Consider the following 15,495-nt stretch of genomic DNA (forward strand, 5'->3'; position numbering starts at 1 on the left):
ATATGCAGTGTTTGCAATAATGGGTATAGAGTGATAGAAGTAAAATTTGTAGTTGAATGAAAGGTAATTCAGTCAAAATTTGTAGTTGAATGAAAGGTAATTCAGTCATTTTTTAAAGATACGTGCCTTGTTCCTTATTTTTGTCAAACACAATATATACACACAAATATTTTATGTCCATGTTTTTAGTGCTTGTGTCTTTGTGTCTATGTCTTATCATATACACAACCAATTGAAGCCTAAAGAAATGCTGATGTGGACAGCCAGATGCTATTTACTCTATAAAATGTCGTTTTGGTTTTGGCACTGAAATAGTCCAAAAATGTGATATTAATTAAAACGTTTCCTCTCAAAACAAGTGATTGGACATCGTTTTTTTGGCTATTGGAGCGCAAAAACAAAAACTGCATAATAATAATAATAATAATAATAATAATAATAATAATAATAATAATAATAATAATAATAATAATAATAATAATGAGAAAGAGAGAGAGAAGTTCATTCTTACTCTCTTAATTAAGGGAAAAGGGACTCATGTATACAAGAAAATATTCAATATCCACCAAGATATATACACGAAAATGTAAATGTAAGGAGACAGGTTTACAAAACTAACATGCATATTTTTTCCCCAAAAATAAAACACCAAAGAGAAAATAAATAAATACTTATGCATTCTTAAACACAAAAAGCAGCCATCACTTAAACATTTACCTTGGAATCTTGAACACTGCTTCATTCTTTCACTACCTAATAATAATAATAATATGCAACTTCCATACCTAAAGGAATTGCTTTTAATTCTTTCTGAACCTCATTTTTCTCATGATGGCCTACTAACTAAAGTAATGTCTTCTGTCAAAGCATGGTAAATTGAAATTGAATCTGTATCTACCATCACCTAGCCATGAACTCCTTCAATCTTCCTCGGATTTAGCAAGTTTTGATCTTTAAAATTGAAACAATTAATCGCCATGTGCGTCTCATCAAAATATCATTTCCTGTAACATGGAAGACTATGATCATTTCGCACCAAATCATAACTGATTGATGACAAAAGTATACCCTCTTCGTTTCCAATACCTGTCACTTTGAAAATTAGGTACATTTGTAAATTAATGTGTTCGGATACAATATCTAAATACAATCTGTACCTAAATTTCCAAAGTGCCATTTTGTGGAAGAGTAATGTTAGGTAACTAACCTTTTTTGGCCAATATTAGCCAAATTTTTAAAAATATTTTAGTTATCTTGAATTCGAGACACTAAATCATAAATCTTTAACCCTGCATCCTAAATTATAAACCCTAAATTCTAAAATTGGCTAACTAAAAGTTGATTTCAAATACTTTTTCTTTGTGGAAAGGAGGGATAACTATTTTACGATCAACACAACAAACAATAGCAACTAGTTGGAGATAGAGTGTTGCAGAACTACTTCATTTCTTCATTCTTTGAAACCATATATTCTGTAAGACAAAACTAAGTAGCATTGGAAGAGAGACAGAGTGAGAGATTGAGACGGAGAGACCGGGACCGAAATAAATCTCAATATTATGTTTGGTGTAAAGTGGGAGACAGAGATTGAAATAAGAATGAAGCTCTAATTTAATTTGCACAAAGAGTAAAGTTAAAATTAATTAATTGAAATGAGGATATTTTAGATATAAAATGTTATTAAAGTTTCAGTTTTTGTTTTTAAAAATTTCTGTATCCTGTGTCTCCACTTTTTGAAGGTACTAAAATACTAAAATTTTCAGTCTCCCAATCTCCGTTCCAGTACCTCAAAACAAACACTACCTTAAAGGGCACTTAGCATGATTATTGCATTTGTGGGAAATCAGCCTGGAAACATTCCTTGTCATGAACATATGAAATTGACACAAAAAACTAACCTGATCACATATTGGGCAGGAGTCACTTCTTTCCATCCACTCAAGAATGCAAGACAGGTGAAAGTGGTGCTCGCATTTCGTCAGATTTTTGGGATTCTCAACATCATATTCTGCATTAGAAGTGCCAGAAAAGGGAAAAAAAGACAAGCAAATTATTGGTTTATGCGGGTGCGCTCGCGTGTGCTTGTGTCATTGTCAAAGCAAGAGAACTTTTCCTTCTGATTTCATGGCCTAAACAAGGAAAATATAGCTTAGAATGATTAACTTCCAATCAAGTTTCCGACCATACCTTCGAGACAAATTGGACAAACATCCTCTTCTTCTGTCAGTAATACTTGAGTCTGATTTGATTTTAATAGCTCTGCCTTCTTTGGAGATATAGGCTCAGAATTTTCTTGAGCTTTAACTTTACTTTCAGCTTCTTCGAGATCTTCTCGTGCAATTAAAGTCTCGAAACTACTACCACTAACAGTTTCTCTACCAGACTCAGAATCTGTTGATGCAGAGCCTCCAAAGACCACATCATAAGGCAGAGGCGCAGGAGGCGGCTGGAAAGTATCAGGTGTGGACGCATCCAGGTTTAAGCCAATCAGCAACCCAGCAGTGAGTGAAGCAGCAGAAGCATCATTAGAGGTTAACAACTCGCGCTCCTCCAAAGTTGGTGGGCACTGCAAATGGTAGTTTTTTCAGTTTCAAATCATAAACTCCAAGCAAATACTAGAATAGAGATATAGAAAGAACAAATTAGTGATTCTTTTAAATACAATAGTTTCAAATCATAAACTCAAACCAACCCACTAATCTAACAAAATACATCAATAGCTAGTGAAAATAATGATTCTTGTATGGGTATTAGCCCCTAAAATTTATTCTCTACTTACAATTTACACCTTGAAATTAATCATTGTACGAGTTAGTCCATGAATTGACAAAACTCGTATCAACTCGGTCGCTCTAAGGGACTAAATTGAGATATAGAAAGAATTGAGTTAATAGAGTTTTATAAATTCATGGACTAACTTGTGCAATAACTGAATTTTGGAGTTGAAACTGCAAGCGAAGAATAACTTAATAGCAGAACCGTACATTATTTGATGCAAGGGTGCAGCTATAGCATGCCAATCAGTTCCCTTGGAAAAAGCTTACTGATCAAAACAACAATGAAGGTAAGCATGATTAAGTTCGGAATTCCTTTCATGACTACATGTTGGTTGCTTAAGAGGATTTTTTATGTTTTATTTTTAAAAAGGGGACAAATAACTAAGAGAAAGAACAGAAAACTTAAAGGAAAGTGTAATCTAGATGAGTAGTATCAAACTATCAATGTAAACACTATTTGTCATCATAAATTTACTTCCGTAATCGGCCAAAAGGGTAAAAGGAAATAAGCTGCATGCTAAAAGCAACATTACTAGATCAGATACCATATGAGCTACATACACTACGAATCGGGTAAGAAAAGGGCGAAAATTACTAACATAGTAATAAACTGGTGTTCCATGCAGATGAGGTTTTCTGGCAGAACAACAGCAACCTCCCATTTTCCAGTCCTTGTTTCTAATATTTTATCAAAACTACTTTTGATTGCCTCATTCTCTTCTGCTATGTCGCATCAAACGGAGATCGATCAGAGTTCACCAAACTTTATACATAATGTTTTGCTATAACAATCCAAAAATGGTATTCAAGGTGAATTAACAACAGAAATGAACTCATACTTTTCATAAAGACACAATAACATCAATGGTAAGCATGAACACTGCAGAAACAAACACGGTGTAATCATTTCGGTTTTGGCTCCTTTAAAGAACAGATTATTCTTTAGAGAGTAAAGTGCAGCATCTGAACTGTTGACAAGAAAATCAATGACCTCAAATTTAACAAGACAGAATTTTAATCAGCAGTTTCAGATGAGTGGTTTCTTCAAAATCTGTGACACTTAAACTAATCAGAGGACTTCCATAGAAATTATTCATTCATACATATACACATCATCACAGAGTTGCTAGGGATACAAATTCCTTATCCAACAGCTTCAATCCTCATCCCAGTTACAGATTCCTATGATTGGCATGTAAATTCCAACCAAAACTAAAACTTTAGAAACAACAAAACAACTCACAGGGTGAATTAAAGTATTAAACCAAATAGCATGAAAAGAAAAAGAGTACATAGAAGCAATCAAAGAATAGCAGCACCCAAAATTCACCTTCAGACAAAGATAAAACAGAGCAAAACACCACACAAACCCCCAAAAAAACCACCCCTTTTCACAGAGCAAGAAATAGGTTAGAATCCATGAACCACCACAATCAATTCAAGAATGAAACCCCATTTACACACCAAAAAGTAAAAGAAGCAAACAAACAAGTGGTGTGTAGCCAGCAGTTACACACACTCCATGAATAAAAAAAACTGTCAAAAGTGAAAAAGGGTGGCCAAAAAAATTGATATGGAAGGCACCAAAAGAAAAGAAGCTTACCCTTTTGGAAGGGAAGGGAAGGGAAGGGAAGGAGAGAAAGGTGAGAGGAATTGGGTAGCAGGAAAAAAAGGGTTGAGGTTGGAAGGTTGAGAAAGGTGGCTTTTTTTCTGTGTATCTTTCTTCTCTTTGTATACACTTGTTTGTTTTGTTCTCTTCACATTCACTCAGTACATAGTTACAAGGTAAAGTACATTAACATTGTATCAGATTGAGTTACATAATTGTCACATACTATGAATACATGAATAAATAAATAATAAATGGATTATGTACTTCATATAAAACTGTAAGAAATTCACAAAGTGGAGTGTCTTTAATCATCATTCATCAATAAAATAAATAAATTCCCATTGAGCCTGCAATTTGTGGTGGTTAATCTTCTAAACATCTTGTTTGAATTTATAATCTTATGTTCAATTTTTCATCTGCCTTTTTCAGTACCCCTTAACAGTAATAGTCTTATTAGTTTTGCCAAAAAAAAATAACAACTTAATAATTGAAATTTTACATAAAAATTCAATTATCTATCTTTACATAAGCAAAATAAATAGTGTTTTATCCTTTTATTACACACTATTTTTAAACGGTGCATGCTATGGTGCCTATTTACATTTGCCTAACTTACTAAAAAGAGATAAAAATAACTATTTAAATTAAAAAATATAAAAGTAAATAAATTTTTAATTTTTAAAACTTACCATAAAAGGCAAGTTCGGCAATTTCGACACCAAAATTATAGACACCACAAAATTTGTCATTTTTAAACATGCCATTTTAATAATATTAGTTTGGTGGATTCTATGGTGTCTTTTATTATTGTGCCTAATTTGCCTAACTTGCTTTTATAAATAAAAAATAAAATATATAAAATAAAAGTAAAATAGTTAAAATTTATTAAATATTATTTCTTTACCTTTTTTAGTAAATTAGACACCATAACTTAGGCACCATAGCATTCACCTATTAGTTTTTCTTTTTTTTTAAAAAAAAGAATAATATGTTATTGTTTAATTAACTAGTAACAATGAATGTAACTTTCAATATGATGTCCTAATCATTTCTCTGTTTTCCCCCTCATTATTCTATATCATTATTTTACGCGTTTTATCATATTAAATATAACAATTAATGAATGTGCAAATATTATTATTATTATTATTATTATTATTATTATTATTATTATTGTTATTATTATTTTGAGTACATAGCTGAGCTGACCAAATAAATCTTTAAAAAATGCTTCTCGTAGAATCTACAAATTTCAGTAAGGTCTGGCCTCTGTATCGAATATATTACACTCGACACAAAACTCTCAACCACTTATTTATGCCATGGTGTAATTTTCCATAAGACTTTTGTGTCTATCATTTTCAAATTAAATATTAAATAACATTCTAATTCCGTTTATGGCTACTTTTTGTTAAAAGCACTCTTCTTGTTGTATAGGTGCATCTCTTATGCGGCCATGATTTTTCCATTTCTTTGCAAATGAAGGAGTTATCATTAAAGTCAACTCTTTTAATATTTCAACATTTTTAGCTGCTGGCCAAACATTAATAAAAATGTGAATATAGAATTCAAATAAATTGAAAAACATATTTTATTTGGTAGAGTAATAAGATTTGTCCTTGTCATGAATATACTTTTCTTATTAATTCATTTTATTTGTTTGACAACTTTTCTAGAAAATATTCTTATATCACATATTATATTTATTAAGTCTCACATTATCTAAAATTAAAAACTTAATAATCTTTATAAATATAAAATAACTCTTATTTTTTGAGCTAATTTTTAGGATAAATTAAGTTCATTTAATTTCTTATAATATTAACGATAATAAACTCATTCATTCATAAATATGAAATGTATTTTGTTGCTTTTGGCTGTATTTAAATATTTGAGGAAGCATATAATTTTGTCACAAGTTAGAATCAAATTTAGTATCATTTTTCACTAAGTAATATAATATTTAAGCAAATATTTTACTGTTAAAGAATTTATTAGGCAGCTTTTTGATTTGGAATTTGGAGGGTGAGCAATATAATTGGTTGATAAGAAAGTTGTTCAACCCCCATGGATTTGGTTGGTCTGTTTCTATTTCTAATTAGAGTTTTTTAAAGACTATAACATTGTAGTGAACACGTTGTAATCCATGGAACAACCTAAATTTTTCCTAATAACATAGTAACACGATGAAAAGAGGAGAAGAAATCTATAATATTCTCAATTTTTATCATTTAAATTTCTTTTACTTTACTTTTTTTTAAACTAAATTTAAATTAATTTTTTTTAATTTGTTCACAACAATTATATTTACCATATATTATGGGAATTGAGAAGGTTTTGGTGCATATAGTTTTGTTTCTAAAATATTCTTTGACATATATATTCCAAAAAAAAATTCTTATAATTTCTAAAATTTGAACATAAAGTGATAAAACATCTTATCTATAGTAATCTCACATTTATTATCTTATATATATTTAATAAATAAAAATAAATTAATAGTCAAATTTGTACCTGTTAATACACTAGTACTTATATCATCAAAGTTTGTTCACAAAATTTGTTCACTTCCATTGGTAATTATTTTGTATAGAATTAACTGTAAGGATAATATTAAGTCAGGTTTCAAATAATTTGAAATTAGACGAAGAAAGAAAAAAAAAGTTAACAACAACATTGATGTTTATTCCAAATAATTGAGATAAAATTAATATTTTCTCAAATTTTACATATTTTCTCGAGAACAAATACTAAATTATCTTTTATACAAATACTAAATTATCTTTAATAAATAAAGTTTACTGATTCCTGCGTACAAATTTTGAAAAATATGCTCATGTGTGTCACAAAGTCTGATGAATACAAATGCAAACTATACTTCTTCTGTGCAACTGTAAATATGAATGCAAATTATTACTAGTTAAAAATGATAATATTTACTGGTTATATAGAATTGCCTTTATTAAAACTAATTTATAATTTACAAAAACAATTTCCCTCCCTATCTCAATTAAATTTGACATTAATAGTAATCTAATACTTCTTTTGAAAATTATCCAACTGATTGCGCACATCTTAATATCAAGTTGGATATTTCATATTTGAGAGCCTTACATTCTAACTAAGCTGAGATATAATAACGTTATTATAAACATTTATTGCATAGTTAAATAGAACACAGAGAACACTAGTTGATTGAGACACTTGGCATGAAGTTTCATACTACACCTCTTACACAATTACTTTAATCTTATACAATTCAAAGACAATTTATGTCCTGAATAATAATCACATCATATGAACAAATCCCATTTTACAAAAAATTATCCCTTGCTTGATTCCTATTATATCCTATAAAAGAATGATAGAAAACAAACCTTATGCTGAAGAGAATTTACATGACACTGTTCTTTGCTTTAATCACTGTTATTGGCCTCAGAACTCACAGTCACACTCCTAGAATGATTTCAAGTCAGCAGCTATATATATATATATATATATATATATATATATTCTCTTATCTAATAGAGGCAGCCACAAATTTTTGTGCCACCAACTCACCTTAACACAAAAATACTAAGATCTTAAAAGATCCACCTTATTCTCTTTTCTACACAACTATCCCATACTCTCTCCGTTTAAGAATAACTGTTATATTGATAAATTTGGTACATTGAAATGTTAATGTATCTGGACTCCAGGTACCACCAGATATATTAACTTTTCGATGTATAATTTATCAATGTGGACAATTATTCATGGACGGAGGGATTATACGTTATTCTAACCACTTCTTGGAAGCGAATTCTGATGAGTCAGTTCATAGTTTCCATTTGCTGGTAGATGATTCTCAATATTTGCCTTTGAACAAAGGAAGAAGAAAGAAGATGTATATATTGTAATATGCCAAAAGCTGTAAACATTTCAAAAGAGTGAAACACATGAGATCGAGAACATAGAAAGAAAGAAAGAACACATGTTGAGATTATTGTTGTAGTTACTATGCACTGTTAGTATAAAACTCTTTTACACTGACATCTGATTAATTGTTTCTACGCCAACTATCTAAAAAAGAAAATTTTATCTATGTGATAGTACTTGATTGGATGTTAGCATAAAAGAGTTTTACATTGACAGTACATAAAAATTGAAGTCTGATATACCTATGCCAGAACCAGTAGTTTTCACTAGTTTCGAGTGTCCAGCTTACTGCTGCCATGGCCAATGCAGCAAAACCGGCCATAGCATACGCCAAATTGTACCGTCTCAGAAGTGTCCTGACAAGACTAATGATCCATGTCTTTATTGTTTGAAAACTGCAGTGAAAATTCATCATTAGTACTCTTTTAGTCACAAGTAAATCTCATCAGCGGTCGGCACAAGATGTTCACATGTTAATCTTAAAGCACACACAAGGTGAACAGTTAAATGCAAATCTGTGATCGCTCATGAATACAAAGCCGAATAGAAGCAATGGGATATATTATTTGTTAATGGGAAACATGCCTTGAGCACCAAGCAATTGCACGCGAAACAAATCTACTATCCAAAGTATGGAGAACTCACCTGAGATGTAAATTCAATGGGAATCTAACTGGAATTGAAAGGGATCTATATTTTGTTGAGATCTCTATCAACCATCCAATAAGAAGACCAAGAGCACCAATCACAATAACAAGAAGAATATTGGAAGACCTGCATCATTCCACATAGTAAGCACAAAAAAGACAAAGCATCTTTAACGGGAGCGGGTTTTGTGTGCACGTGTTCTCATGTTCTTATTCCACTAGTTCAAATACCTGGTTGCTTTTGTTGCTGCCAATAGGGCTGTAAGGATAGCAATAACTGTGTGGATTGCTCTCTTAAATACTTCATCAATGGTAGCAAGATAAAGAAAAGTGCTAATCACAGCCATGAAGGAGAGCCAAAAGTCCATGAACTGACACGAGTAAAGCGAAAGTTAGTCCATCAAGGATTAGTTCAAATCCATTCGGAAAAAAAAAATTTGATCTACGGATAACATCATTGAGGTAAAGGCCAGAAGCCAGGTAATTCATTACCTATTTGGAAACTACAAGTGACTCCAACGGCTCAAGACCAAACGAGACACAGATTGCTTAAAACAACTAAATTTCTAAGAAAATTAAGAGGTTTATTGATGCTTGTACCAATAATGCGAGTGGTGCACCAGTATCATTTTCAAAAGCTTCTCTTTCTATATATTTTCGGAAAGAATCAAAGGAATATTGGCAGCAGAGTCCTAACCTGTAGGACATTATAGCTTAATGCACACCAGGTACCAACATCACATGCATGATATAGTCCACTTGAAATTCCACTGGATGTGAATAAAACCCATTCTGCTAATGCCTGCATAAACAAGTTATTGATTTCATAACACACAGAAGTCTATATAATGAATAACCTGTTTTGTTGCTTATTTAAATCATCCTCAAATTAAAAGAAAATCACCATGTTAACACAAATAAAAGGAGTGCTTTGTCCTCAACATGTAACTGAACAAAAAGATTTGATGACGTTCTTTAGCATTGCTAACTGAACAAAGTCGTCAAACCTTTAATATTTTTTTTTTATGAACTGTGCGTTAATCTAAACTAGAAGGAGAAAATAAAGAGAAGACAACAGTAAGTTAAAGAACAACCTTCTTCCTAAGGGCCCAATAGGCAGGAAGTATGGCTGCAGCATTCGATACAATGAGAAAAATTGATTGTCGAACATGTCCTACAGAAACGGTAGCCATGGAATCAGATAAAAATAACATTACAACGAAAGGAAAGGGAAATGCAAATAGTTGAACCTTGATACAAGCAAGCACCTTGATGAGTTACAATTTCAATGCTACAGTCAAAGCCTCCATGGTTTCGATCACAAGAGCAGAAGCTGAGTCAAGAAAATAAACAAGTAGAATGGTAAATTCCTTAGTAAGTTGGAGAACAAATGCATAAGATACAATGTCTCAGTCATTACAAGGAATTTTATTGTTTCAGTTTAGCAATTTAATGAAAAACAGATTGAGAAGGGCTTAAATAAACCTGTATGATGTCAATCCGCTAGCATCGAAAGAAAATTTACATTCGCCGTGGGAGGAACAACGTTTTGGGCACCGTTCAAGCGCAATTGACATGATAGTTGGCCCCTTTAAAGAATCATTGCTGGTATTAACATGTCTTAGACCAAATCCCCAAGTTCCTTCTCTAGCATACATAATATAAAAATCAGCCTTGTCATCCCTTGAATCATAGAGCTTGAAAAACATGGATGGATCACTTCTCCTTGTCTTGTTCACATAATAATAATCCCAGCTAACAAGCGACGGCAATCCACCAAATCGAGCATATATTTCATAATTGATCTTGACATCCGAGGAAAGCTGAACATGAATATTTCCTCCGGCTCCACCGCGAGGTATGTCCAAAAGAAAGAAAGTCCAAATGTTATCTGGTTGTCCATTGTATGATGAGTTGCTTAAAAGTGGCTCGAGAGGAAAGTTTGCCGAATCATGTGATGCTCCGCCACTGACCGGTAAGTAGTACGATTCAAACGGGGTTGGACCTCTCCTTACAAATGTCTGCAGAGAACCATTCTCATCTCATCAATTAACTCATTCCTGCGTGTAATTATCTTCAAGCATCAAGATATAGAACTGATTGTATAGCACAAGGAGTTCTAAAAGTTTATTATTATCGTTTCAAAAGATAACAATCAAGGTGACACAGCTCAAAAACAAAAACAGAGGCAAAGAGAGACATCTTGCAAACTCTACCTGGAGCATGTAGCTATTCATTGTACAATTTGGCCCACCTTTCCCAAAAGGGCATTGAAGCAGATGCGACACCATTGAATAGCAAACTCCAGCATTGCTGTCCCGAGTTGTCGTAAGATTGACAGGTACTATACTAATGTACCAACGACCAATTAGTGGAGAATGTATAACCAATGGAACTTTATTTAAATCACTGGTATAATCATACAAAGTTGCCGAAGGCATTGCACCGTGTCGAATAAAACACATTAAATGAACATCATTTGCAGCAGAACTGCTATTCAAAGAGGTAGTGTTGAATCTGACATCTTTAACTGTAAAGGTAAGTTCTTCTGCCACATTCATTATATCCAAGGAGAAGAAGTTTGGTACACCTTCATGACCACAAAACATTTTAAAACTACTCCTGCAGGTCACAACATTCTCCATTACTGCCGTGTTCGCCATAACCGCCAAAGCATTATAGTTACCGGAAGATGTGCATGAGAGTGGATATACTGTACTGTTACAGAAATTCCCCCTCATCATTGAATTTGCGCATGCTTCCACGCTGATATTAGCAATGAAGGAGTATGCCGGACCTCGGATAATCTACGGACACAGAGATCATAATTCTACATAAGGAATGCATCGAGACCCCAGCTAAGGGAAATAGAATGAATCGAATTAAAATATGTAAAGAATTTATTGTAGTAAGGGGACACTTAGAAAATAAATCATACCATCTTTGACTGTGTCCTTGTAGGTCCAATGCCATTGAAAAGGCCAATGTACCAAACACCTGGAGATATCTGAAATATAATTTGTCATGCATGATTATATGACATATGATATATCAATATTATGAAAAGAAAAGTGTAACTCCCTTGCAAACTAATCCTTATCCATAGCTGTTTACAAAGGAACACTTCCTAAGGACAAGATCTATAGCACACAATTTCTTGGACGAGCTCACCATCATCAATTCTCTTCGCCACAAGAACCTTGTCCGCTTACTTGGTCTACATATATTGAAGTTTCATTTAGATCATTATGGATTTACTTTATTGTTTCTGCTGAGTGTTACGAACACCTAGTAATCCTACAAACTAACCCTTATCCACTAATAAAATGGTGTTACGGATATAAAATTAATCTTACGCATTCACCTAACAGTTAAAGTGTCTATATGACTGCAATTCGGAGGCTAGGTATTCCTACTCCACTTCCTTATGAAAGTCAAATTATCCATTCCTCAAGCCAAACAAGGTCAAGTTTGAGGAGCATGCAGGAAACTTGATTTAAAACTAATGATGTGCCTTAATAACTTAAGCTTTTAGGAGTGCAACCCCTCAGCAATTGGAATATGATATCATCATAAGTATCTATGACTATGATCAAAGATATTGCTATAAAGTAAAATGGAGCTACAAAAATACCTGATTGTTTGTCAATGTCATAGTGATATTTTTCTGCATTGGAAAACACTGCTCTACATCAAGACCATTTATCCCTGAAGGAAAAAGGGACAAAAAAACGTTACCATAATGGAACGTTGACGCCACAAAGTTCAGGTAAGAGATGTCGTTCATTAGTTTTCTTTTTGCTCAAGAAGGTAAACACAGATTGAGATACAAAAAGTGCTGGACTACTGTCAAAGTATTTGAAAGCAATGTGCAAGTGTGCCACAATAGGCCAAAAAGTAAACAGTATACATTTCTAGTTCATCATTCATTCCTTACTTAATAACAAAGAAATAGCCATACACTAAAGGCGAAATTCTCAGTTTCTCATAAAATTATTAAAAATAAGTATACAAGTTCAGAGTAGAGAGAAATTAAGATGGAATTTGCATTCTAGAAGTCTGGTTTTAAGAAACTGTAACCAATTTTGTTGCCTACCTGAGATTGCTGAATTCGTCATTGATATGTTTAAGGCATCTGGCAGTGGAGGACTTCCATCTCTAAAGCATATGATCGGCAACATACTCTGTGGAGCCGTTTCAATTCTTGAGATATCCTGAAACAGTGTGCATACGAACAAATGAAAGCGGCAAAAAATATGCGCGAGCCCACCGATCACACAGTAAGATGATATTTAGAGAGCTACGATAATCAGAGAGCTATTTCATTTTAACTTTTAACCGATACAATATGAGGCATCATAAGACAAGACATCAAAATAGAATAACATGAAATGAATTCAATTAACAGTCATCATTCCTACCAACAAAGAAGTATGAACTGAATATACTTACAAGGTCTACGTTTGAGTTCAATGCTATAGACAGCACAGAGAACCATGGCGGCAAGTCAACTGCAGCATGTATCACATACCAATTAAATCACCAAATCAGAAGGATTGAAGAAAAAATAAAGGTTACTCCTCAATCTTTAAACTCTCAAATAATACTATCTGAAACATACATTTCAATGCACCACAAATTAGAGATCAAATGAGAAATACTAATTCTTCCAAATCAAATAATATTGCATCCTATTTTTCAAAATTTATTTTGGTCAACAGTTAAGGCTAAACTGATAAAATACTTTCATGAGTAAAGGCTAAACTCCATAATTCTTAACTGTCTTAGTCCAGTAATATGGAAAAACAGGCATGCTTAATATGATTAAATTCAATCAGAGAATTGCATAAGACTCTTCAGAATAGGTAAATTGAAGACAAAAGGGATCACTGAAGAATGATCATGATGAATCAACTAACAGAAAGAGAAAATAGAGGAAAATTGGGTTCCTACAGTTGCAAATTCAACTTTATATTACATTTCAATTCTGACCCACTAAAATTCAAACTGCAAAACGAACAAGAAGAAGAAAAAAAAAGTAAAATTATGATCATATAAACAAAAGGGTAAATGCTAATTGACTCACTCACCTCTGATATAACGCAAATCAAAGGGTCTGAGCCTAGTCTCAGGGTAGCTGAAGCTCGAAACAGTAAAGGTTTCGCCACTGCCACCAGCTTCATCAGTTGAAGAGAACACACAAAAGGAGCATGAAAAGAGCACAAAAACAATAAGAACCAAATTGGGATGATACCATAGAATCAAATTGAAAGCCATGTTTTTAACTTCATATAGTTGTGCAATTTTGAGGCAATTATTTCTCAGATCATGGAATTAGAGATGGTGGGAAGTGAGAGTGATGGAAAAGGGTATTAGAGGATTAATAAATAAAATATTAGCGAAAAATCTTTGTTAGTGAGAGTGAGAGTGAGAGTATATGTGGTAAACTACAAGTTGGAGAATGAGAATTATGTGTCATTTAGCAAACTTAAAAATTAAAATAATTAAAAGAGTATTAAACAGAGAACGGAAGATCTATGTTGTCTGATATACACCGATGTTTTTGTTTCTTTTTTTTCTTTTTCTTTTTCTTTTTTTTTTTTTTTTTTTGTGAGAGACTCAGTTAAGTTAAGTCTTGTTTGTGTTGACTTGAAGTCTTGAATGATTGAATCTAAGGTGGTTATTGGTTAGAGACCGCTAAGACATGACCATGGTTACGCGCTACAAGGAGAGTGGAATGCAAGTGTTTTTTTAATTTACCAAATATGAAATAGGTTAAATTAGACAATTAGCCCTTGTATTTTTACTGAAATAATAAATTAGTTTTTAATTTTTACACTTTAAAAATTTGTAATTGAATTTTTAAATAAAATTAAATTTTTTAATTTAGTCTTCACTATTCAAACAATTTTTAATTTAATAGAATATTCATCAGCATATTCGCTATTTTAAACATGTGAGTTACACATGTTTGAGTTACACATGTTTGATAATAAAGATTAATTTGTAATTTTAGTGAAAATATAGAGACTAATTGTATAATTCAACCATTTGAAAATGACTAAAAACTTCCTAGACTATCTGAACCCATCCCACCCTCTCCAATTCTCTCACTCTCACTTTTTCACTTTCCAAAACATCTCACCCCACTGTCCACCGTCCTATGTGTTCTACTTTTACATTATCACCGAACCCAACCTTCCACCCCTCCACCATCCACCGTCCACCCCCAACCCCAATCCTAAACACAACAACTCTCAACTGCTCACAGCATCTTTGGTGGCGGCGGAATCTTCATCGTCATCATGCCGATTATCGTTTTCGGCTTCCTCGTCGTCGTCGGATCTAGCTTGACGAGCCACCACCTCAAGCTTCTCCTCCTTCTCTTCATTGATCTGCTGGTTGACCTACTCCTCCTTCTCAGAGCTCGAACAACTGCAAATGACTTCGTCCGAAGATACTTGCGGCTTCACAGGCCTCGTCATGGAACAAGAACTCTTTTGAAAAACACATGATGTTAGGAATTTTTGTTTTCTGA

At 32.8% G+C, this 15,495-nt stretch overlaps 2 protein-coding genes across 5 annotated transcripts; both read right to left on the reverse strand.

Annotated features, from left to right (window-relative positions):
• Window positions 1–519: 519 nt before the first annotated feature.
• On the reverse strand, window positions 520–4,689 carry LOC112797488 (probable E3 ubiquitin-protein ligase RHB1A). Of its 2 annotated transcripts, none has more exons than XM_025840461.3 (5): window positions 4,381–4,689; window positions 3,377–3,559; window positions 2,188–2,566; window positions 1,899–2,008; window positions 520–1,004 (listed from the first exon to the last, which is right to left on the reverse strand). In XM_025840461.3, the coding sequence occupies exons 2-5, from the start codon at window positions 3,437–3,439 to the stop codon at window positions 990–992; spliced, it is 567 nt and encodes a 188-aa protein (XP_025696246.1). In that variant the 5' UTR covers window positions 3,440–3,559; window positions 4,381–4,689; the 3' UTR covers window positions 520–989. The 2 variants fall into 2 exon arrangements, with proteins under 2 accessions (XP_025696246.1, XP_025696245.1); XM_025840460.3 differs by having other exon boundaries at window positions 3,377–3,497; window positions 4,381–4,599.
• Window positions 4,690–7,584: 2,895 nt separating this feature from the next.
• On the reverse strand, window positions 7,585–14,474 carry LOC112797485 (uncharacterized). Of its 3 annotated transcripts, none has more exons than XM_025840456.3 (14): window positions 14,048–14,474; window positions 13,410–13,468; window positions 13,054–13,171; window positions 12,592–12,665; window positions 11,896–11,964; window positions 11,174–11,764; window positions 10,443–10,978; window positions 10,226–10,290; window positions 10,052–10,131; window positions 9,655–9,759; window positions 9,189–9,328; window positions 8,956–9,084; window positions 8,553–8,705; window positions 7,585–8,302 (listed from the first exon to the last, which is right to left on the reverse strand). In XM_025840456.3, the coding sequence occupies exons 1-14, from the start codon at window positions 14,232–14,234 to the stop codon at window positions 8,173–8,175; spliced, it is 2,436 nt and encodes an 811-aa protein (XP_025696241.1). In that variant the 5' UTR covers window positions 14,235–14,474; the 3' UTR covers window positions 7,585–8,172. The 3 variants fall into 3 exon arrangements, with proteins under 3 accessions (XP_025696241.1, XP_025696240.1, XP_072092203.1); XM_025840455.3 differs by having other exon boundaries at window positions 10,208–10,290; XM_072236102.1 differs by lacking the exons at window positions 13,054–13,171; window positions 13,410–13,468; window positions 14,048–14,474 and having other exon boundaries at window positions 10,208–10,290; window positions 11,896–11,954; window positions 12,592–12,660.
• Window positions 14,475–15,495: the final 1,021 nt, after the last annotated feature.

The sequence above is a fragment of the Arachis hypogaea genome, chromosome 4 (genome assembly GCF_003086295.3).
Source record: "Arachis hypogaea cultivar Tifrunner chromosome 4, arahy.Tifrunner.gnm2.J5K5, whole genome shotgun sequence".
Taxonomy (NCBI): Eukaryota; Viridiplantae; Streptophyta; class Magnoliopsida; order Fabales; family Fabaceae; genus Arachis; species Arachis hypogaea.